General features: G+C 40.6%; 1 protein-coding gene and 2 long non-coding RNA genes across 5 annotated transcripts in view; 1 reads left to right on the plus strand and 2 right to left on the minus strand.

Annotated features, from left to right (window-relative positions):
* LOC311432298 overlaps positions 1 to 25531 on the minus strand; it is a 660648-nt gene that overhangs the window by 518184 nt on the left and 116933 nt on the right. The window lies entirely within an intron of this gene.
* TGFBR2 (transforming growth factor beta receptor 2) overlaps positions 1 to 25531 on the plus strand; it is a 58908-nt gene that overhangs the window by 18780 nt on the left and 14597 nt on the right. For all 3 annotated transcript variants that reach the window (XM_084512111.1, XM_084512109.1, XM_084512110.1), the window contains 3 exons: positions 8428 to 8599; positions 10231 to 10421; positions 21132 to 21931. In XM_084512111.1, the coding sequence (XP_084368237.1) occupies positions 8436 to 8599; positions 10231 to 10421; positions 21132 to 21931 (1155 nt within the window). In that variant the 5' untranslated portion in view covers positions 8428 to 8435. The remainder of the gene's footprint in view (positions 1 to 8427; positions 8600 to 10230; positions 10422 to 21131; positions 21932 to 25531) is intronic.
* Positions 14202 to 23528, minus strand: LOC311433202. Its single transcript, XR_014690608.1, has 2 exons — positions 23025 to 23528; positions 14202 to 15972 (listed from the first exon to the last, which is right to left on the minus strand). It is a non-coding gene; the product is annotated as an uncharacterized lncRNA (long non-coding RNA).

Genomic DNA, 25531 nt, shown 5'->3' on the forward strand with positions numbered 1-25531 from the left:
GAAGATTTGTCTCTTCACTAAGCAGCTGTCACAAGCTGGACATTTAGTACCACTAGTAATGAGGTGATGACTTTAGGTAAGCAATGTTGATACCTTAGGAATATTAAATATGATCTTTTTTTGTTGTTTTTTTTTTTTGGTCATCTAATGGATTTTTTGGTTTGTATGTGGCACTGAGCACATTCAGCAGGCTTACAAATAAACCGAAGGGCCAGGATCTGTTTCTATAAAATATGTAATGGCTAATAGAAGTAGCTTGGCAATAACAGTGGAAAATATCCTAAATGCTTGACTTTCCAAGAGAGAAACTGGAAGTTTAATAAATAGGCCCTTGAAAATAGAGTTGAATGACTTTAAAGTGGCCATTTCTCATGTCTCCTTGTAGTAAAAGAGAGAAAGGGAAGGAATAGAAACTAAGCTTTTGGAGGGAATATATGCCTTTTTCAAGACAAGTGATTCACCTTCCCCAAAGCCATTATGAAGAATGAAAAACCCGATTATATTTTCAAGTAGGTTGGTGGTGGCGGTGTGACTATTGAGGGGGCAGGAGTGGGGAGAAGCATGTTTCTATAAACAGGCTTCCTAGCTAGCTGAAGAGAGAGGTAGGACAGGTTCAGAAACTGCTTTCAACCTACTTAGAAGATTCAGTGGTATGCTTTTGTTCTGGCGAGGACCTGTAGTTGAGAGCAGAGGTGCATTTTTGTTTTTCTGAGCCAGAAGTGTTCTTAATTGTTTTAAATATTTAGGGATTTGCCCCACAAGCTCTTCGGTCATGAAAAATCTTTTCTTCCTTCTGTATCACAGAACGAACTATTTAATACTTGAATGACTGCTGTCTATTTTCAGAAAATCTAAGTTGGAAAAATATTTGTATGAATCTGAAGTGTTTATGCTCTTTCAGCCCTGTTTCATATGAAGTAATGGCAATTTTTACTGTGCAAATAGAGTGCCAAAGGAGGTGAAGTTGCAAGATACGCTTCCTAATGGACAGGTCAGATTTAGCTATGCTAATGTCAGTCCTGAGCTATGAATCATGCTTATTACAACAAAGCAAGAAGGCTGTTTTCCCTAATCTCATGATTCAGATGAGCATTGCTGTACTAGATACTCACTGTATATCTGAAGTCACAGAAGGAGTTAACCACCACCAACAGCTTCCAGTAAATTCCAAATTTAATGCATTATGCAGGAAAAAAAAAAAATAGACCCTGTAGTCATAGCTGAATAAATTGATCTTAATGTTATATCACATACAGTTCTCCAATGCTGTGTGCTGTTTACTGGCTGTGTTAGGGAGGCTGTGGGTTAAAGTCAAGAGAAGATGAAACATCCCTTTGAGTGCCCTATGGGAAGCCATCATTTAGATCCTTTTTCAGCCTTTTTGCCTGGAGACAGTGTTCATTTGTTCTGCCTTCTGCGGGCTACCATGGAGTGCTAAACAGTGGCCAGCAAATGTGGAAGACAGCAGCAAGTTAAAAATCTGCAGGTGAAAACTCATTATCTGAAGCATCACAACAATGTTATTTTTATTGCCTGTTTTCAGAACATGTTCACATTTCATTGTAAGTGCTGAGCTTGAGTCTCCTCGCACCTGCACTAATGTCAGTCAGCAGTAATTTCACTGAAGACAGCTAGCTCAGTTCTTAGGCATGCATGTTTGAGGCAGGCAGCTCACTGCCATGCCCTGTGCAAGTGAGAAGAGCCAAGCCCATGATTAAAACTGCCAGTGTTAGCTCATTTTGGAAGTAGGGAATAAAAATAGCATTATTTTCATGTTTTAAATACAAGAATGATTTTTATCCTGAAGGTCTCCAGCTTAATATTCTGCTCCCTCCCTTATTTTCTCCTGTTGTGCCCCCCTCTTCCCTCACTCCTGCCAGATTTGATTGTGTTTCTGTGTCAGTGCCTGCAGCAATCCCTAAAGCAAAGTTTTGCCAGTTCCACATGCTGCTAAAAGCCAGGTACTGCCACCGCAGAGGTGAGTTAAATGAAGTTTTCTAACTCCTGCTCCTTCTCCTTTTGTCTTCTTCCTCTGCAGTTGCCTTCCCAGCTTGTGGGTTAGAAATAGTGGTTTCCACATTTCAGTGCAGTCCACCCAGTGGCCTTCTCACAGTGAACCAGTTCTGTTTTGGCCTTCCTTCATTGAACCAGGGGTGGCCACGTTATTTCTGGCTAGGTCTAGCTCATCAGGATGGTTCACGATGTCGTCTTTCCTAGCAGATTCTCAGGCATGGTTGAAGAGCAGGCTGTAGCCCACATAAACAAAAAGTTGGAAGGTTATGGGCCCTACCTGGCCAGTCTTACCCACATCTCATAGTGGCTGCCTTGTGATAGGGTGGGTTACAGGACTGTGGGATGAATGTGTATCTCTTTGCATTAACAATTCCATTGTTGCCATTTGATTGGCATAACTTGCTTTTTTTTTTCTTTTCATATGACAGGCAAGTCCCCTTTAATATGATAGGGAAAAGCCATGACATGCATCTCTTCTAAGTACTTCACAAAAAAAAACGTGTTCACAAAAGGAAGTTATTTTAGTCTTCGTTCTTTGCAGAGCCCCAGTTAGGTTTGATCAGACAGGAAAGCAAAACCATGGTCCCAACCACTCTGCAAACAGAAGTGCATTTACTACACAAAACCATGTCTTTAGACATCAACTAAAGCAGCTGCTGTGTTAGGCCAGAAGACTGAAGATCAAAAGGAAAGCCAAGAGGTGAAATACCTTCTGGAGGAAAGAAGGGAGTGAGTTGCTAGGGCCATACTATAGTGACATCAGTGATTTGTGACTATACGTGATGTGGGTCAAGGCAAAAAAAAAGAACTTTCAAATAACTCTCTAGGAACATGGTTTTCAGGAGTCTTGCAACAGGGAGAGTTAGATATGGTGAGCTAAACATTTCTGGAGCCTGCTTTCCTCTGACGTATTTTAATTGTATGTAAAAGATAGCTGATATTTGGCTTTAAGGAAGCTGTCTTAGCATGCTTATCATCATTGCTATTAATCTTAATAGAAACAGTCACAAAAGTCCTGTGCCCATGCCAGTCCCACTGGGTTAAATCATAGTTGAGATAAAGGACTGCAGCCCACAGCATGGTCCGAGACACCAGGAACAATGTGCGTTCATACTCACATAGTGAGCGTGGGAGTATGTGTCAGAGAGTGGTACTCCAGTTCAACTCGTGATGGCATTAAGTTCAGAAGTGTCAGCTGTAATTGAAAATCTGAAAATACATGCTTCACAGTGTTACCCCTGAAGGTGTTGCTATGGGAGTTCCTAGGTGATCTGCGGCATTGCCAAGTCCTGTGATTTTTATCATGAATTGCATGATAGCCAATAATTTTCTTCAATATCAAGCTCCTGGATTCCAGTGTTTTTATTTTCTTAACTTTTGATTTTGTAAGTTGGTAAGTTTCCAATCCTTCTGCTTGTGGTCAAAGTTTCAAAACATTACTGAAATGCACTCTGAGATTCCAGACAGCATTGGTAAATAAAGGAGAACCCAGCAGTTGTTCTTTTTTTTTTTTTTTAAAAAAACTTCTTTTATTTCTACAATCTCTCTGGCTAACCTTGTGATTTCCTGACTCATGGTTTTTGAATATTTAGGGTTGATTATGATCCCGTCTTTTCTTCCTTGTATTACTGCACTGTATATAACAAGTACAAGTAAGAATAGATATCAGGATATTTCCGAGTCTTAAAAACAAAGCTCAGATCTCTCCTTTCCCTTGACCCACCCCTCCCTCCTGCAGTTGAATCATCAATACTTAGAAGGCATTTTTGGAAGACAAAGAATGTTCTTGCAGCACCACTTCATTTTCATGACGCTGGTGGTGTTTCCATCAGTACTGATGTTCTGCTAAAGTTACAGATCATGTGCTGGAGGGGGGTTGGCAAAACATAAAAAATGTTCAATGTAGTACTGTTTCTAGCAAAAAGTAGTGTCTCTGCGTTAGATGAGAAGGTAATACATATTGGTTTTTCTTCAAAGTGGCTACTGTGCTATTTAGCCATTGAGACATGAGGCCATGGAGCTGTGCTCTTTGCGGGAACAAGGACAAGTTCCTTTTTGTCTTCCTGATAAAGGCATCCTCCTCCTCACGCATTTCCATAACATAGTGAAGTAAAATCTTAAATCCAAACCTCTCCCATCAGGTGGAATTATTTCATAGCAGCTGAGTTTTTATCCCAACATCTTCCTCAGCAATTTTTTTAAAGGAATGAGATCTATCTGCTCAGCAGTGCTATCTTATTTGTATACATGTGCCAAAGGCATTGGAAGAGAGAAGAGAAATGCGATAATTGTATTTTACAAGATAGGAATGAGAGAAATTGTCTATTTCTGAAATGCAAACTAAGAACTAAATAAAATTTTCCAGTGTAGATATTCCCCAAAAAACAGCATGTTGTTTTGGACTTTATTTAAATGTTATTGGCTTTTGAGAGGCCTGTAACAATATTAAAAGAAAAATAAGAAGAATGTAAACTGTAGACTGAGGTCTCAATCAGAGTTATACATCTTAAAAAAAAAAAAAAAAAAGGAAAAGAAAAGAAAAGAAAAAAAAACAGATACAGAGCAAACAACTTCAAGACAGTCAATAGACTTTCAGTGTGGTCATACAGTTTATAAGGTCTTGAGAAGTCATAAAAAAGAGGTGAACCACAGAGTAAAACAAAAAACCAATGGCTCCATCAGAAGCCATGGAGTTGATCTTTCCTATGTGGCTGCTCTAGTGTCTCTTCCATAATGTCCAGCCCAGGTGTTGGCTTGCACATGCTGTGCATTTTAACCACAATGACTGACCTATGGTCAGCTGGAAGATTCATAGACAAGAAACACTGTCTTTTTTGAGTTCTCTTCATGGTCAGAGAAGCAAGGAAAGCTAGAATTAGGCTTCCTGCAGAAGTCAAAATAAGAAAACTAACATTAGAGAGTAGATGACAAAACTCACGTTTTAAGAAGCAAGCACACATTTTAGGATGTCGTCCTTCAGATGTGCAAATCTGTGTGTTTTGTCTGTTGACTATCCCATTATATCCACAGAGGTTTGTCTGTTTTTAAAAGGAAAATGAAAGGTTTCTTCTGTCCACAGTGTTCATATAATGTCTGAACGGGATAAGACCTTGAGGAGTTGGCTTGTGTGGTATGAAGTGGGCAACAGGGTAGTCAAGCAGTTTTAGAGATTTAAATTAACTTCCAAATTAACATTCAGTTGACTACCAGAAGAGGAGCAGTCTTGCTGTTCATGAACCACTCTTTGCTCATGGGCCCATCAGGGAATGAGTGAATACACTTTTCTGGGGAAGAGCCATACCAACCTGTCATTCTCCAGGCAGTAGACCATTGATTGGACACAGGTCTGAATTTATGTGACTTGGAAGCTGTGAGTCTTTCTTAGATTTCTAAGTCCTCAAAGCCTGGTTGCAGACTGTAATCAGAAGAGATTGATGCCGAGGTTCACATATGGCTCCAGATATCAGCACAGGATGTTTGCAGAGGTTGATTTCAGCATCAGTCTGATAGGGGAAAGTCAAACTTGGTTTTAGCCCACTTAGTTTGGAACTAGATGGGCTGTCAGAGTGAGCAAGGCTGAACTGTAGTAATGAACAACACACCAACACCTGCTGGCAATGTGACAGTGTTAGGGAGCATAAATTGCAGTCTCACTTCAAATCAGATGCTGAAGTGTGAAAGAAAGTTTGTGCACCTGGACAACTTATCCAATACCTTGAACTGCCAGGGGAATGAAAACAGAGGCCCTGCATTGTCAGACGCTATTACAAGTATTCCTGGGAGAAAATTCAAGTCCAGTCAGTTCTGGAAGTCCTAAAACCCTATTACCTTTTGCCATTAATTTAGCACGTTCAGAAATTATCTGTCACTAACTACTGAGCCTTTTGCTGGTAACTGAATCAAAACCTACTGCTCTCACTTAGAAACTTTGTGTTCGTGACTTTGCAGGTGATTACTGCTTTTCAGCTAGCACTTTTATTTTAATATTATTTTTTTAATCAAATTTCTTGGTTTGGAGACCTCTCCTTGGAAGAGGTCCAAACATATTTCCATCTGTTTGTTCCGGTGGGTGAGACTTGGCAGAACCTGGCGTGGATGGGGACAGCACAGAAATGACCCCGTCCCTCATCAAACACAATGTGCTTGAACCAGTTTATCTAAGGACTTGGTGTCATGTGGCCTTTGGCTCTAGCATTGAGAGGACTGGGTCATGTCTGCAGCCCAGGAATCCTTTATAATACAGCTGCCCTGTGAAACACAAAGCCTTGTGAACTCGGGCTGAAAGCACTGTAGATGCAGCTGAGTCTTTGCAGTTTGAGCAGATGTCTTTTCCTTGTGCTGCTCAGTTGTGTGGTGTCAACACAGGAGCCATAGGCCCAGCTCCCTGCTACAGGTTTCCTGTGTGAACTTGGCTGAGTCATTTAATCTCTGTGGCTCATCTGTAAAAGCAGTGCCTCCTTAATATTTCTCTGTATTGCTCATCCAAGGCTTTAGGAACATAGATTGGCTTTTTACTGGGTAGAGGGACAGTCCCACGTTGGCAGGGTGCTTTGATCATTACTGTAACCTAGAAAAGTTAATACAGATATTAGTTTCTCTTCAACATCTGGTAAATCAGAGGTATCATCCCAAAGAGAGGAACAGTTTACCAAAATGATTAATACATATTTTATAGAGCACTGTATCCAAGACCTTTAGAATCCCTGCCACACCTACTTCAATGAGGCTTTGTTCTTCTGCATGGCTTTGGGGAGTTGTTGCAACACAAATAACGAAGGACAAGAAATGTTTACCTCAGGCTTAAAATTCAGCCAGCCTGTGACATACTGCCAGCATTCTCCATCCCAGTAAGTGCTCCCAGAGAGCTTGTCATAACCCTTACCTCTGTGTAGGAGCTTCTTCTATATCATTAAAATCATTGGGCATTTTACTACTGATTGCAAAGGGAAGTGAGATGAGGGACCTTAGGTCAGTATAAGAGCATGCTAGTCATGAGAAGTATGTGGTTTGGGTAAGGAGGGAAGATTTTGCTCTCAGTCCTTCACAATGGCTCAGAAATGCATTGGAAATGTTAGCAAAATGCCTTTTTATTTCCTTCTGGAAAAAGCATGTATATTTAATTCCTGTTATAAAACATTCTAATGGTAATAAATAGTGAAGTTCTAGAAGAAAAAAATTGATTTCTCAGTTAATGGAGGAGAGAGGGAGAAATTACAAATCCCTGGTTGCCTATTATTGGTTGACTAGCAACATTTGGCCACAGACAGCAATACGAACATGGTTTTAGCACACAGGTGGCTATAAGAGAAGGGCTGTGTTAAATGAAGCCTAGGATCTCCTTAAAGTGGTTCAACCTATTTTTCCAAATATATAACAAAGTGAGTCAGACTGAAACTGTTGTAGATAGTCTACTCCACTTCAGATATAGTTGCATATTCATTTTAGCTTCAGAAAAAAAGTTTATGTTGGCATTTTCTGTTCTTTGTAGTCACGCTGGCTTTTCAAAATAGCTTTTGAACTAAAAATAGGTTTCCTGAAATTCATAATACTGGGATAAATAACATCTCTTCCTTTACTGCTACTACACTGAAGCAGATGGAGAGTGCTAAGACTCTTTCATGACCAGTAAACAAGTAACTCTTCAGTGCTCGGGTACAGAAATGTAGCTGCTGGGTCACTGTGCAATTCTACAACAGAGGCTGTCATAGCAAGTTATCTTGAGTTAAGTCCCCTGGAGTTAGCCCAGAAAGGCTCCAGCAGCAGATTACACTAGCTGCATGGATGCGCTGTTGCATTTCCAGCTTGAGTTTTACCCGTAACCTCTGGCAGACCATCTAATTTAGGATGACAGTCAGTTCCAGTTCTGTGTTTCTTCTTTGTGAACAGTAATCAGATTAGGGGTGACAGCCAGGTGATATCTCAGGTTAGTGAAGACAGACTTGCAAAATCCATCAAGATCCATGTCATAATGATGTCACCCACCTAGGGTGCATACCCACTGTGGTTTCCACAGTTACTTTAGCAAACAGGCTGTGATACAATATATTGCACATAAGGGACAGATATGCTGCCTGTGAATAATGCAAGTGGATGGCTGCAGAGTAGTTCTTTCAGGACAAACTGGGCTCAGAATAAGCTTGATTCTGCAAATTGCAAAGAAACTTTTGCACCCTCTGACATCAATAGACTTTGACTTCACATTTCAAATTCACTTTGATTAACCTGGTCTTGACAGTATGGTGCTTGTGCTGTTGCAAAGAAAATTGGTAGTTGCACAAGATCAGAGATTTTTCTAATTTAAGGTATGAGGGAATGTTTACTGCTGATGAAAACCTTATCTTCATAATGAGCAATAACATAATCTGATAATCTATCATTATTAAGTGTCCTTCCCTTTTTTTTTTCTCCCTTCAGCTGAAACTATGTCACCTATAGACAGAAATAAGGAAAATGGACTGCAATTGCCCAAACTATGCAAATTTTGTGACATTAAAGTAACAACCTGCTCAAACCAATATCAGTGCAAGAGCAACTGCAACATCACTTCTATCTGTGAGAGGAATAATGAAGTCTGTGCTGCTGTATGGTAAGTTTTTTTCTTCATACAAGTGGGGAAGGGTGCACAGCTTCATTCATCATCATTTAGTACTTTCCTCAATTGCTCTGATATTCAGAATCTCCCTGCTATTTCACCAGGCTCAGCTCTCTTGCTTCCAACTTGTATCTGTGCTCGGCATGCTGAGAGTTGCTTGAGGTTAACAACAATGCTGATATGAAATGTTCTGGAGATTTATTTATTTATTTGGAAGTGGTTCTGTTCCAGCATGTGCTGTTATTGGAAAAGAGGCATGGTTTTGCTCAAACCATTGAGCTGCATCTATCCACAGCACTCAGTGTAGAATCAGGTCTAAGACAGAGAAGATTGTGGTGGCATTAGCTGAAGAAAAACAATGCTCTCTCAGATTTCGTACTGAACTAGACTATATACGTGTATCATAGCAGCTTTATTTACTACTTATAGGTAGAAATGCTTTCTCTTAATTGGAAAATATTCCTCTGTGTATATACTGTCTCTGGTGTAAGTGTTTCACTTTTTATACAGTGTATGTCTAAGTTCAAATAGATCTGGAGCATGTGAAAATATTTAATGTAATATTTTTTGTAGAATTTGTTGATTAAACTTGTATTATGCTCTAAAAACTTCCTTAAATAGCAAGAAAGTAAAACAGAAACACTCTTAATGAGTTTGTAAGTGGACAAAAGAAACAGAACTGAGTATTTGCAACACTGCTGCTGATTTAGAAGCATGATTAGAACCACTTAGAGAAAAGCATGATTAATTAATTTATTGAGGTAGTCGTTATGTCCATTGACTTGAAGAGATGATCAGCATAATTGGATGTGGACACTTGAAATTTAGGATCGGTCCAATATGCTGTTCCGTACTTGTCCTGTGCTCCTCAAGTATTCATTGTCTGTTACTGCCATACAGAGTGACTGTAGTGCAACTGAAGATACACTTTGACTTTTACATGCCAATTTATCCAAAGGACACATGAGTTGGTAATTACACTTGAAGTACTATTCACCTCTAAGTCTTCTGTCCATGAAATAAAATCTATGGACCAAGACAAAACACAGGAATCTGGGCCAGATTATCAGCTGTAAATATTTCCCTGACAGTAAGGTCACTCTGGCTTGCACCAGTTTTGCTTTGTTTTTACAAAAAACACTCTGTGAGTAACTCCTTCGGTGCAGAAATTGTGCCGATTGCAGGCCTCAAGAACAAACCAAAAAAGTCTGACCCACTAGAAATTCCTTAGATTTTGAGGAAATAATTCAGTTTTTATCATAATTTCCCACAGATTTTTACTGCCTTCACAGTGACCACAAAAACCAAAAGTATGTTCTGAAGTTCACAGCAGTTCATTGAGCATTAGCTTGAATAATTTCAGGTGAGATTTTCAAAGGCACTCATTTGGGCTTAGTGGTAATACGATACAGGAATAGCTGTGCCATTGTACAAATGCCCCAGTGTGGAGCAGCCCAGATGCAGCCAAATTTATCCCATTCAGGAAAGACAGAGAAAAACATATGATATTCTTTAAATCACCTTTGAGTTCTCAAAAGAGGCAAATCTGGGACCGGCACAGGCCTGTCTGCTCCCTTTCTTAAATATTCTTGCTTTGATTTCAATTTTCTCTTTTTCATTCTTAGGAGACGAAATGATGAAAATGTGACATTAGAAACAATATGCCATGATCCCCAGAAACCTCTCTATGGTCACATGTTGGATGACTCCAGTTCAGAGCAGTGTTTGATGAAAGAAAAGAAGGACAATGGAGGATTGATGTTCATGTGTTCCTGTACAGACGAAGAGTGCAATGATGTTCTTATTTTTTCTACAGGTAGGTTTAATAATTTACCCTGCATTCCTGGGCTATACCTTACACGTAATATTAAATCTCTCATACCAATGGACTTGCAGTTTGTGGAGGAAAACCTACAGTTGCTAGAGACTTTTTGTCTCTTCTGAAAAGAGGAGCCCAAGATTTCTTGGCTGTGTGCTTTGAAGAAGTTGGGGCAAATACTGATACTGGTTTGATCATAGGTGGTAGACCCAGGACCTAATTCTATCAGATTGCCTTAATTTTATAAAAAAGGATGCATTTGCAGTGAAAAGATCTGACTGTGTGTCAGCTGTCTGGAGTTTTTATACAAAGCTAGCCACACCCTTGTGGATTTTGGCTAATTTGTTAAAAATTAGTCATGCTATAACTGTTTCTCCTGGAGCAATACAAGCTGAATACAATCACTTTGACAAATGCGTGTCTTCTGTGTGTGTTTATGGGAATCGTTCCATAAATTCAACACCCAGTGCCTTCATTCCTATCAACTCTGGACCCCCTCACACTTCCAGAGCAGCCCAAAAGGAGCTGTCGTGTAAATGAAAACATGGCCTTTTTAGCCTAACTCCTTTCATTCTCTGGAATGGAGCTTTTCCTTCTAGGTCATGTGCTGTAAGCACTCTAGGTGACTCATGAAAGCTGTGCCCTGCATTGACATGTAGAAAGTGAATAATTACAGATAAAAAATACAGTGACACAAAACTTCAGTTTGTAACTTTTCCAGTTCATTCACAAACACAAGCATCAACTCCAGTTGGGAGGGGGGAGAATTGAGGCCTTGTCGTTCCCTTTTTTATTGTTGTGGATTAGTGTTTCTTTTAAATGAAAACAGCCCCTTTGGGTTGCTTGCCTGGTTAGCCATGGCAGGAAGACAAACGATTTTTACAGTATCAGACATGCGGTTTCCTGTCTGTGTTTAACTTTGAGCAGAACATCACAGCCAGCTGGTCCACGGCTCCTCCAGACAACTAGATAATAGCCTGTAATAATTTTGCCTTTGGAATGACTGTCATCCAGGTCTATTCTGTACATTGTACTTGCCTTTTTTTGTCTCTATATTTCTTGTACATCAGGGTAGTAAGGATTTTTGCAGTGTTTTTGCACATCTTATAGTTTTAGAGAGTGGACAAAAAATACACTAAGGAAGCCAATTCAAGCAGTGACTGTGCTTGTTTATCAGAAGAAATGGAGACAACAAAAAAAAAGATTTTAATATTTCACCTGATAGTCACAGCCTTTCCTTTCAAGATATTGCTGTAAAAGATCGGTGTTCTAGCTCTTCTTCTTTCTGAATGAAGAAAAAATAGATTTATTTTTTTTCACAGTGTTTCTGAGGTAAAGAAGAAAATTGTGGGTAAGGCAGAGATTTCTAATTTCCACCAGAGGTTAGTCACTACATTCCAGTGATTCACAGCTGATCTGTTATTGCTTATAGAAGAACTGGCTTATGGCACTGTTGGCTTGTATCAGTCTTGAATGTGAAGGGTAAACCTACTGACTCTGTTTTTAGACACAAACATCTAAAGCTTCAGGGTAGTGGGCGGTATTGTGACTCACTGAAGTGTGGCTTTGGAAATGTTTGAAGTGGTTAGATCCAAATCAAATGCCTCTTTCTTGTATGGACTTTTTGTTTAAGTTGCCGATCTGAAAAATAAACCAGGCACAGTCAGACATGTGCCCAAACATGCCTGTAGTTCTGCTGTGTCAGGGGGCTTCTGGCCCTGATGCTGAACCCTGATATTTCAGGCCACAAGTGGTTGGTGAAAAACATGCACAGAATCAGTCCAAACAATATTCTGTAGTTCTTGGAGAAATAATATCCAGGAGACAGGTAGCCACTGCAAATATGACTACCCCATGTTTATTTTTTAATCCTTTTCTTTTTTGCCAAACAAAATTGTGGGTGACTAGCAAACAACTTACACCCCTGTGGTGGAAAAACATTTCTCACAGCAAAACTCAATGCCAGTCTGTTTAAATTATTATTTATTCAAATGTCTAATGTCAGTATTACCGGAAGGCAAAACCAGGAAGCAAAAACACTGGAAAAGATTAGCCAAAAAGGGGACGGGGGGGGAAGGCCCTGACTGGCCATGGAGTACTTGGCTAGGTGGCAGACAGGGCCCTTGTCATGCTGTCATGGAAAAGATGAGTGCAGGACTGAACTACAACAGCTTTTTCCTCCTTGATGTCTAGTTGTGTGTGGTGGATATTCTGCACAAAAATTTTACATTGGCATCTTTTGCTGGTCTGTCTCTAGCTGTTTGCACAGTTCCAGGCCTCCCTTGGTGTTTGGCCAGCCTTGCTCCTCAGCGTTCCCTTCACCACACCATCTCCCAGCCTCTACGCATCAGCCAGTGTCAGCATGACAAATCCTTAACAAAGTTTTTCTTTATTAACAGTCCTAAGTAATTTGGCTGAAGTCAAGGCTACCCAGAGGAATGGGACTTGTGCTCTTTCCAGCCTCGTGACTGATCTGATCTCCATGGGCAAAGAAGACCAGGCACTCTCACTGCAGCCAAGGAAGTGGGATGCCTGCATGCTATGCAGTATATGACCCACCTGTATTGCAGTGCAACGTCTTCCTATTGTGCAGACATCTGTATATAAAAGGTTGACCCCAGCACTGGAGCCTGCAGACAGAAACATAAATCCTTTAAATCATAGGATCGTGTATACTGTTGTCATTACATATGCTATTGTTATCCCAGGCATTGATTTCAAACCCATCCAAAATGCAGAGTTTTGGAAAGGCACAGCAGATCTGTAGCCCAGCTCTGCTCAGTTTAAAGTTATTTCATTCTGGTAATGTGCACAGTGATCATTTTTCACCTTCACCTGTTTTGCTATGCTGTACAGTTGCTTAGATATAGCAAAACTTCAGGGGTAGAGATGACGGATGGGTAAACAAGAATTCGTGAGAATAATGAAGCTAACTGGGGAAGGGTGTCAGAGGTGTCAGAAGGTGTGCTGACAACAATCTTAACACTGATAATAGTTTCCGTAAGTTTCTTAATTGAGGGTGTAAGAGATGTAAGTATTTGACTATTCAGTTGTGGCTGAGTCATTTGCCTGACCGAATTACAGCCTATAGATAAGTAGTGTGTCAAGTGCGGTGATTGCTAGCTGTGTATGGTTGTTACCTGGGACACCACACCTGGTGTTGCTGCTGCCTTGTCCTGCACCTGGATGGTAGAAGATATTGCTAATGTTTTAGAATTTCCTTAATTTGGTATCTCTCGCTTGTCTCTAACATGTTGCCCCTGTCTTTTCCTTTCTTTCTCTCCTCTTCCTTTCCTTACTAGACTCAAAGCTTTAGTGATATTACTTGACTACATAGGAGGATCTCAGAATTAAGAGCAGACTTAAGACCTGTGCACAAACAGCAACCAGGCCATAAATACTCATGTGATGAGTTGTCCAGTGCTCAAGAAACAGCAGAAGGGACATGATTACAGCTGGACTGCTTCCAAGTGGATTATAACAAAGGCTTTCATTAATCTGTTTTTCTGTTATCCAACTAACATGTTCAGAAGGTAACTGTCTTCCAGCTGCCCCATAAAAGAGGTCAGTAGCATTACATAACGTTGCACAGAGCCTCTCAACGCTTGTATATTGGCATTGTTCTCAATGTTTCCTCTTAGATATTTGCAGCCACAGAGTCCCACCCAAAGCTTGCAGCTGTATGTAACCCAAGGAGAGGCTGCTAATACTGAATGTGTGATTCACTTAGTGGGATAGAAAGGAAATACAACGGAAAGAAGCTAAAGAAGCCAAAAATTTGTTTTGCTCTGGTTTATTTATATTGTTTGCTTCCTAGGAAAATAACCACGCAGAGCTCAGTTACAGATTTGTGTAAAAACAAACTAGGCAGCACTCTTCGAGCCTGGTTGGCATATTTGTTACAATTTGCATCACTTGAGAGCTTAATAAGTGTGGGAATGTGGCCAACCTTTTATCAGGTTGTCATGGAAGAGACTTTAATAATTACAGACAGAAACAAACTGTAACTAACACTGGCAACATAATATTTTGGGAAAGGTTGAAGGGGTGAAACTCAGGCTGAGAATAAAAATAGTGGTTAATGTGTGGCATCTGTTGGAACATATTGAAACTGGAGAGACTGATTTGTTCCAGAAAACCACCAGCAAACAGCAGCAGACACTGAGTTGTATAACTGAGGCACGTATCAGAAACATGGTCACATGGCGTAAAGTTAGAACAAGTCAGTTTTCATATTGCTGAGTAGGAAAGCTTGGCTACAAAAGTCAAAATGCACAACGGATGCCATGTACACCCAGTGGAGTTGGAGTGACCTGATAGTGACTTGTTAGGATAGATAAGGGAATGCATCCAGGGGTGGGATATTTTAAACAAGTGGGTGCTGTGTCAGCAAACCAAGGAATTACACTTTTCAGCCAGCAGTGAGGGAATGAAACAGCAACAAACTATTTGTTCTGTCTTAGAGCTTGAGTGTTTCTTAAACTCCCCTGAGTGCTGAATAGCATATTTGGAAATCAGAAAAATGAAATTCTGCTTACAGTAGATAAAATATCCATTACATCACTCCTGCCCGGCCTTTACACTGAAGTGGGCCATCCAGAGGTGATGTATGACATGACTGAGATGCAGCTGTTCCCATCAGGTGGTGGATGCAGATGCATGACTCTTACAACATGTAGCTTGGTTGTGTAACTGGAGGTTCTTCTTGGTCATAACAGAGATGTCTGAGTCCTGATCACCCGATCATGGGTAGTCATGTGCTGAGAGCAAAGGGGAAAGCAGTAGTGAGTGTGCCATAGCTCTCCAAAACTGCTCATACTGTCACCTTACTAACCTCTCAGGAAAAGAGGTAACTGGTGGCATTGGGCACTGACCTGCATAAAGTGCTCTGAGGGCTGGGTCCAGTTTGCCTGACTGCTGAGCAACATTCGAGCTGGAGAATAACCAAGAGGCTAGGGAAATGAGTTCCCACACCTCTGGGCAAACATCCTTGGGGATCAGATTCTGATCCAGGAGGATGGCTGCTTTAGAAACACAGCTGGAGAAGCAGGTTCTAGAGATGGCTTTGCCTGTCACTTCTGCTCTCTCTGTGCTCCTATCTCTCTGATAAGAGGCCCCGTAGACCTGCCAGCTACCAGTGCTAGCCTGTCCCAGAAGGCTGCTTCAGCAGATGCTGTCACTGAGCTTTTATACGCCCTGACAACCTCCTCTTTAGACTAAATATGAAGACATACAGCTCAAACACAAGTTACTGGCCTTGACAGTCTTGGTTCACCTGGTCCAAGAAAAATCTTGTCAAAGTCAGGAACTGGCTGCAAGAATTTGACTTTCAGGAAAGTCTACAAGAAATGCCAGGGTTTATTTTCCACTGGATAGCAACATAGAGTCTGCTCTGGTTTTAAAATCTAGTAATCTATGTCTTCTGCCATCAGATGGTTCAGCACAGAAAAGGAAGGTTGGAACTGATTTCCTGCCCCAAAAAACTAATAAGTTTTTTAGAAGTTCTTCATCTCCAGCAGGGATGGAAAATGAAAATGTTTCCAGGAAACTGTCAAGATAAAAAAAAATAAAGGTTAGTTTGAAGTGCAGCATTTCAGTTTGATTATTTCCAAATATTTTGTGTCAGCATTGACTATTTTCCTGTGAAAAAAACAACCACTTTCCAATAAAAAAGCAATATCCCCTATGTGCAAAGCCCAAACAACAACGCTCATAAAATTAGCAGAAGTTTCTAAACATAAAACTTGGATCAACTTTCAGACCACTTTTGTTCACAAGACACGGGTTTCAGAAAAAAGTATAGGAATGTCTTGTCTAATAGAGTTTCTGTTTTGATGATCAACATTCCCCAAATAAAAATATTTTGCTGAAGATTCCCAAACCAGTTTAGCTCTAAAATGACCCAAACCAGGAGGGAGCGTGATACAATAAGCTATAGAATTTCGTTATCACTTGAGGATTCCTTTAGAAAATAAATTACCCCAAACAGCAGCTCAGAGTCTGTGAAACTTCTCCCTGAAAATGAAACATTTTATGGAATTAATTTTCATCCAGGAAGTAGCATTAAATAGATGGGCAGACCTTTGTATATTTTATTGCTTAGTCTCTTGCCCAGAAATCGGTAAGCACGTAAGGTTCAAGCTCACATTTTGCCTGAATCAGAGTTGTCAGAGATGGAAAGCTCTTCCTGGAATCAAACAGAGCAGAACTTGAACTTGGAGCTCCCATATCCCAGACTAGTCCCCTCACTGGTGGGGGTTCGACACTCATATCTCTTGCCAAATTGCAACATTTGAACAGAATCCTGTTTATGCAAAAGCATTCAAAAAGTGTTAGTTTTCATTCCAGCGTGGAACTGAAACCAAACTATGAAACCTCAGAGTTGCTGCAGAGAGGAGTTGTCCTTCAGTCAGCTCAAAGGGCTGCTTTGTGTCTCAGGAGCCTGCAAAATAACTGGACCGCAGGCCAGGTTCTGGGCCCAGATTTTGTGATTGTGTTTCTGGAGATTTTAAGGCACTAGATGAGCTTGCAAGACATCAGTATTGATAAGTTTATCATGAGTTCTGCTGGTATGGGGTATATTCTTGCCCTACTGTGGAGCTCCGACTGACAGATGAGTAGGCTGCAACTTCAGAAAGCACAAGCAGCAAACAGTGTTGGAGTAGTTCAGTACCAGCTGCGTGCTTATGCTGCCCTATGCATTAGAGCACAGCTCCTAATTTTACAGGGATAATTTTATTTATTGTTTCCAAAGTTCAGTGACACCGAGGTTCAATCAAAGGTCCAACCTAAAGAATTTGCAAGCAAACCAATATTGTGCCTTGAAGCCTCCTGCCCAAAGAGTGTTTCCATTTTTCTTGGCACCTGAGTCCAATTCCCTAAAGGCTTGGGTAGTGCTAAGGATCATGCAGATAGCTTGTGCTTAGTTTAAGCCACTTACAGGAAGCTTTCTTTTAGTTAGATTTCTCTATTGTTATGCTATATTAATAGGCTCTTTTGAAGCTTGAAAAAGGACTGATCTGCCTGAATGATAGTTCTGGGTGGGGAAAGTTATTTAGGAGCATGTTGGCAAAACCTGAAAGGCTATTCTATTTAACCATTTCCTTGCTTGCCTGTTCAGCCAGGCTTTGCTCATAGCAGTGCTCAGAAAGAGGAAGCTGCACTCCCATTTTTGAAATTATGGTGCTTGAGTCATAGGCATTTATTATAAGCAAATGAATATATTTATTCTGAGATTCCTGCAATCAAGCCAGAAAATGTTGGCTAGCCACTATGCAAACATACAGATGCACTCTTGATTTTGATCCTGCCCTGAGTTGGAATGCAAATTCAACTCAGAAGTACCCCAAACTTAGCCTGTGCTGGAGGGGCTGATTTTGTTTCGCTCATATCAGCAGTCAAAATCAGAAGTGGTTTCCTTGCTTTAACCAGCCCCTGGTGCCAACATCTCTTTACTGTTGCTGTCTCCTTTAATCTTGCTGGCATGCAGCTCAGTCCCCTCATTCTAAGCCCAGGATCCTGCACCCAATTTCCCCTGTTTGGTGCTCATTCTTGCTCTTTCCAAGCCTTGAGTGGGACTGTCTAGTGTCTTAAAAACAGAAAATGAGCACATCTTACATCCCTGCTGCTTTAGGTGCAGGATGTGCAGCCACATGCTTTTTACCCCCTGCCTCCCTACTTCCTCCACAGGATGCTGCTGAAGCGGATATGTCACTTTGCAGCAGGGATGCAGGACAATACAGTGTTCAGGGGAAGTGGTAAAACTGCTCAGCCTCAGAGCAGTTTTTTCTGCTTCTGCTTTGATTAATTTATTTTTTTTTCATTCTTTTCCAAATGACATTTGCAACATCAACAGTTTCTGTCTTCCACCCAGAAATCCCCAGTACCTCAAGCAGAGCTTTCCCTTATGCAGAAAGAAGAAGAGCTAAAGCATCTGTGAAGTCTGCTGGAAACTTCTCAGCTGTAGGCCTAAGTAATACAGCCTGCACTCAGACATTATGGGAATGACCAGAAACCCTTGGTATATCCATAATGGTAAAGAAATTGAGACTTTGGATGAGTTTTTTCTCCATTAGATCTGCACGTGCGCCAACTACCTCTAGCTGCTTGGAGTCTAATACATCTCGGGGTGTTTTGCTTTATTTTGTTTTTCCCTCATTTAGTAAGACATCTGTTTTTTAAATATCCAAGCTATATACTGCAAAGTGGCAAAGTAAAAGGTCTTAAAGTGTTCTGAAGAAGCACATACACCACATAATATAGATTGCAGGAGGATGATATATTGCTCAGTTGCAAGAGCACAGTCCAAACTTCAAGTGTTCTTTTTGGTGACCAAGGGAAAACAACAACAGAACTCTAAATGCTCATAAAAACTATTTTATCTGATTGTTACAGATCACAGTTGCATTTATAAAATTGTGGCCTGTTCGCAACAAAAACTCAGAAACAGAGCCATCGTACAGCAGTCAGTCCTCTTCCACCAGGGTGTTTCCCTAGTTCTTTATAAAGTAGATTATCTGAGAGCAAAGTATTCACATGGGAATAAGCAATGCAAATCATCTGTTTACTGACAGTGACATTGGCCATTCTAAATATAATCCTCCAGTAAGGGCTATAAAAAACTGTATTTTTTTTTTTTACCCTTTTCAACAAGTTGAGAAGTTGAAGGGCTGCCTGTAATCTGTGATTATACATTTAAGTATAGGTATGTTACTAACGTTTTGTTGCCAGGGGAAAGTGCTTGAGAATAAGGATTTGTGATTTGCATAGGTGTGAAAGAAGGGTTAGGCTTAAAAGGTTAATTTGCATGAATGAAATAAATTCATGTCTTTGTTGGTGTAACACGGGTGCTGCTAATGAATGCCACTAACCTCTGCTAGCTGGAAATGTCAGTGCTAGAAAGACACTTCCTCTTCCGTGAAGCCCTGTGAGAGATGGTAGGATTGAGTTACTTGCTCTACACTGACTGATGAACCTTGCAAACAGAGGAAGCACATCCTGGTTCAGGATTCAGGCCTTCTTCCAAAAAAAGAATGTACTCTTCAGATGTCCTGTCACCTACCTTTGAATAGCCGGTGGCTCCTGCTGCTTGCCAGCTATCTGTGTATACAGTGTAAAAGTGATTAAAAATGAAACTGGGGGGTCAGAGGCATTGCTTGTTCTGATAGCAAATTCTTTTTCCCTACCCTTTTCGGTGCTTTTCCCTTCATTTTGAGAGACTTTTCTCATGCACCATGTAGGGGAATCAGAGACTTACAGTTACTGTAGTTAGTGGCAATTTCCCTTCAGAATCTATTAAACTTTTTCATATTGACTTATTTGGCTCAATGCACAGGGCTTGAGTCAGTGACATGGCTGTAAGCATCCACCAGTATTGTATCGCAAACACTAGCCACTTGCTTAACTTTGGTTACAGCATTAATTGTTTTAGTCTATTCAGGTTAGACCCTCAGGGCTTCTTCCAATTAGTGGCCTCCACCATGGAAAAGTAATGCAGCGCATTTACTGTGACTCAGAGGAAGAAATAGGCTAACAGAGTATGTTTTCATCGTGCAATCAAATCAGGTTCAGTTAAGTTCTGATTCCCTTTAGCCTGTTTTCAGAATAAAACTATTCCCTTTCATGCTATTTATTTTCATAGAATCATAGAATATCTGGAGTTGGAAGGGACCCATATGGATCATTAAGTCCAACTTGATGTCTTTTCCCTAAGACATACCCCAGATTGAACTAGTAGGGTCACTTCTAGGGGTGTGAGGGCATCTCAGAGAGGAATATGTTCCTTTCTGTTCCCAGAGCATGTCCTTATTCAAGAACATGTCTCTATTGTCCTTTTATTACCTATCCCTATGTACTTCACCTAACAATATGCTAGTGGGGTGATACCCACTAAAGAGCTTGGAATGAGCTATCTATGGTTTTCCAACAAGGCAGCCAGTGTAGAGCCAGGAAGTGACACATGGAGGAAGTTTTCAGTTACATAAATCCATGCAAAAAGTGCACAGGGGATGACAGTTCTCAGATGTGCCATACATGCGTGATTGTGCCTAAAGGGTTCAAACACCTGTGTACATGCAGGTGTTTGTTGTAGCAACACTTTCACATATATCAAAGAAAGAGAATGAGTTTAGTTTTTCAGATTCATGTGCAGGCATACATTTTGTGCTTGAATATTAGCAGGCATTATTTGGGCATGGATAGGCTTCCTGAAGATAACTTTATATGGATCCTACTGAAATATACTAGATCTGGCATGGTAACTGGACAATTGGGTATTTGTGTGCTTCATTGTCTATTTACTTATCACTCAAGGTCTTTGGAGAAAAACTAATGTTTTCTTGTAATTATTGGTTAAAGGGGCAGAAGAATACATCATCCGTGTAAGTGCAGGGGACTTTGGCTACTGTCTTTAGGAGTGTGAAGGTTTCATCCAAAATGTATTAAGAGCTTTAGAGAATTAAATTACGTTAGTTTCTTACTTATTCAAGTCTGGCTCCATATAAAATAAGCAGACAGGGAAGTCCTGCAGGCCTATATACAAAAGAACATTTTGAGGTAAGAAAGTAGTGATCATTTTTATTATTTACTATTAATGGAGGAAATCAGGTATTGCACACTGAATGAAAATTGTAGGTTACTGACAACTTCCTGTATACACAAATATATGCTGTCATTTAATGTATGTCTTCCTTCTGCTCTCCTTTACAGATGACCCCCATAAGCCAGAGGAGAAAGATGAAATTTCCAAAGTCACAATCATAAGTCTTGTCCCCTTACTGGTGATTTCTGTTGCTGTGATTGTTATCTTTTATGCCTACCGCACTCATAAGAAGAGGAAGCTCAACAAGGCGTGGGAGAAGAATGTTAAGCCCAGGAAACATAAGGACTGCAGTGACGTTTGTGCTATTATGTTAGATGATGACCGTTCAGACATCAGCTCTACCTGTGCCAACAACATCAACCACAACACAGAATTGCTGCCCATTGAGTTGGACATTGTTGTTGGCAAAGGAAGGTTTGCTGAAGTGTATAAAGCCAAACTGAAGCAAAACACATCTGAGCAGTATGAAACTGTGGCAGTCAAGATCTTCCCCTATGAAGAGTATGCATCCTGGAAAACTGAGAAAGACATTTTTTCAGATGTAAATCTCAAGCATGAGAACATCCTCCAGTTCTTGACGGCAGAGGAGCGTAAGACAGATCTTGGTAAACAGTATTGGTTGATCACTGCCTTCCATGCTAGAGGAAACTTGCAGGAATACCTCACACGACACATTATCAGCTGGGAGGACCTCTGGAAACTGGGTGGATCCTTGGCCCGAGGGATTGCCCATCTCCATAGTGATCACACACCCTGTGGTCGCCCCAAAACCCCTATTGTGCACAGAGACCTAAAGAGTTCCAACATCCTGGTGAAAAATGATTTAACCTGCTGTCTCTGTGACTTTGGGTTATCCTTGAGGCTGGACCCTTCTCTCTCTGTGGATGACTTGGCCAATAGTGGGCAGGTAAGTTAAAAGTTTGAAGAGGTGTGGTATGCGTTGTATCAGCTGGTGTGTAAGTTCCTGGGGTGAAAAGAGGGGGTTAAAAAATATATGCTGCCATACTTACTTAAAATCACCAAAAATAAATGTAACTGTTTTTTTGTGTGTTTATTTTTATATGTTATATAAACGAATAGACTTTAAATTTAACATTAAAGCAACAGTGAGAGAAGTGCAGTGAAGATTTTGTTCTGATCAGAGAGCTACATATGCATATGATGCCACCATCCTCTCTATGCGTTTATATTGAAACAAGTATGAGCTTGTCAGCTACAGTTTGTGGTGCTGCTGCAATGCACATACATGATAAGGATGTGCTTCATATTTTGAGGTTAAGCCACAGTTTTCAGGCCTTGAGGCACTATGGTTTTGTGTGAGCAGACCCACTGCTGATGTACCCCAGCATATGTGAAGTCAGTCCTCTCTGTCCTCAACAGGCATAGGCAGATAACTGCAGTGATATATAATCACTTTAAAAGGCTGAAAATAAACCTATTTAAGATCAGGGGACTTTCTCCACATGCAAGAAAATGTAAGAATGTCAAATAAAAATAATTGCTCTGTCGTTGCTTTTTGAACTAAGCAGGGTGGATAAGGCTCCTCTACTTCACAGGCATGCCACAAGGATGTTTGTGAATACTTTGAAGATGATTTTTTTTCAAGTATATCTCTAAGTATAGCTCTTCTGATGAAAGATCCTGTAGTATAAATTCAGGCCATTTGTTAAGTGAATTAATTCCTAATTAATTACTATTTATAATTATACATAGGTCCCATTCAAAGCCTGTCCATTTACTCTGCCTTTTACTTTGCATGGAACTAATATTTTGGTTTAGAGAGTTTTCAGGGACAGCTCTTCAGGCAATAGTACTCTATTGAGTTCATGGGAGCTTTGCTGTTATTTATCAAATGAAGATCTTTCTCTTCGAAATTCTCGTTAGTATGAGGAAGCTGCCCTGATCTCATTTTGAAAGGGTTTATTAACCACAGTCAGGAGAGAATGATAACCAAGGAAAGCATATTTAAAATAATACAAACACAGCTCACAATCACATACCATTTTTCTCCAGCATGCCAGAGCCTTTTGGAGTCTGGTGAAGTCATCCAATATTGACAGTGATAAGACTGGTTCCATTTGGAGTAAAGTGAAAACAGTGCTTGGCAGTGTATGTCAAGGGCTCGGAAACTTAACCCCACCCACCCCTCAGAGACTTCAACTGCTTAAAGACAGCCCATATTTCAAGCTGATTTCTCTGGCATTGCTCACAGACACTTGGAAATAGGAGGAGAGCTTTGGTACTGTCACTTCCACAGTCCACACTAATGCTGACAACAAAGCACAGTGCTGTCCAGAGCAAGTTACTGCTTTGAAATTGGTGCCCTCGGGCACTCATGTAGAGGCCCTGTGTTTTACTTTGTTTAGCTTCACTGAATCAGTGGCTGAGCTAGTGTTATTCTCTGTGGCAAGCTGATTTCTGGCATGAAGTGGCTCCATGTTAACCTCCACCTTGTTTCTTCTGGGCACAGAAGCACCACCCACCCAAATTTCCCAATATGCCAATTTTAGTGCTGTAGCTTTTGTCAAAGAGCTCTTGCATAAGAATTGGCCTGTTAGGTCATTTCTAAACTTCACCCATTGACTTAAACCTTTTCCACCAGGAGGTCCAGTTTTTGAAGGTATATAATGGAGCTGACTCAAATTTTAATACAAGGAAACCTCTAGCTTCCTATGAAATAAAATAGAAGAGTTTAAGTATTTTACCATTTTTCTGGTCAGACTTAGACTGTAATATTCAAGGCAAGTTGTTGGTGTTACAGGGCCTCCTTCTTTCCCATCTACCCACCTACCTTCCACATGAAGCCATTAGCCATTATTGACTATACAATACCAGTGCCCAGAATGACTAACTGTAAACCATCTTTTTTTCAGTTTGTGGTGTCTTTTTAGTCTAGTCATTTGACCATCCATGGTGATTAATATTTGCAGACATTCTTAATGTGAGTTCATAAAGCTGGACCTTTGTCCCGTTGTGTTCAGAGGACTGGCAGGTGCCAGGAAGGGCAGGCGTTCCTCATCTCGGCATCAGCAGCAGCCTTGTAACAGCTGATCTTCCTAATCAGATAAAGAGGGATATCCACTGCCCATCTGACTGACATACCTCAAGGCACAAAGCATCCCCAACAGCTTGAAAAAAAATGTAAGGTCTGCAGCATAAAAGTTCCAAAACTTGCACAAATTATAATATACCACAGGAAGAAAAATGATCCCTCACTAGGAGTTTTGGAAGAGAAGAACAGAAAGCAGACCAGTCATTGCAGAGAGAAAGCATATCCCGATTCCAGACAAATGATCAATTCTGAATTGTTGGAGTTTAGGCACCTAAAATGTCTTTGAGGTCCAGGACTCATGTTTCCCAAGATGCAGGAACAGTATCTTTGACCCAAAGACCTCATAATCTAAATGCAGATAAAAAGACAGAGCAGAGTGGAACAGATGATAAATTCTAAGCAGGATGGAAATGGGATTAGCTTGATATCGTTCTTCATGTCATTTTAAATTTTCTCTGCATTTCCCATTGCACTTTTTAGTTACAGGGCTTGAGCCTCCATTGTGCAGCTAAGCTGCGGAATCATTTTTATTGCTGCAAAGAGAGTGTGAAATGTTGCCAAACTAAAACAGCACTTGGGACAATGTTAAGAATCCGTATTATTTGAGTCTGTTGAAAACAGCAGGATTTGGGGCTGGGGAACTGTGGGATATAGTGTGCCGGTATCCCTTCTAACACTTTGCATGGAATCTTCCTGGGGAAGAAGTTGTGTGTTGGGGAAGGGATGGAGGTAGGATGAGCCTCTTCTGTAGGGTTTCCATATGTTCATGTTCTGTAAGGCAGGGAGATATTGGTGAACTCATTGGTGCTGAGACATGATTATCCCAAGTAACTGTTCAATGTGTCAGTGTCGCTCACATGCTTGGCCTTAAATTAATCACAGAACCCACATGATAGGGAATTTAACTTTGGGACAGATGCTCAGGTTTGTTGTTGTTTGTTTTGTTTTGTTTTGTTTGCTGTCCCCTGTTTATATCAAGGCTTTAGTCCTACAAACATTTGGATATGGTGCATTACACTTCTTGCAGCACTTTTTCCCATTTGCCCTGAGGATGGAGTTGTAAGAGTTGTTTCCAGAAGCACGCCAAATGGCTCTCTCAGCAACTGCAGACCCAATAACTGAAATGATCTTTTCCAGTCCTGCTTATCACTGGGCTCTGGACTGATGGTTGTAGTGCAGTCTACAAACAGCCCATTTGAATCTCCAGTCCTACTGCATCATCCACTTCTGAGTGTTTATTATTTGTGTGATCAAACAGTCTCCCATTTAAAGCTGTGTTTGCCTGATCAAAGACTTATTACCTTGGGAGTTTTTCAGGACATGTGTATGTGTGTGTCTGTATGCATGTAATTTTTTGATACCTACCCTGTGAGGAATATGTTATTAGAGAGCAACTGGTGCATGATCCAATAATTATTCCTTAAATCCTTCCTTCTGATAAAAACAGACATTTAA

Source organism: Aythya ferina (assembly GCF_964211825.1).
Source record: "Aythya ferina genome assembly, chromosome: 2".
Classification (NCBI taxonomy): Eukaryota; Metazoa; Chordata; class Aves; order Anseriformes; family Anatidae; genus Aythya; species Aythya ferina.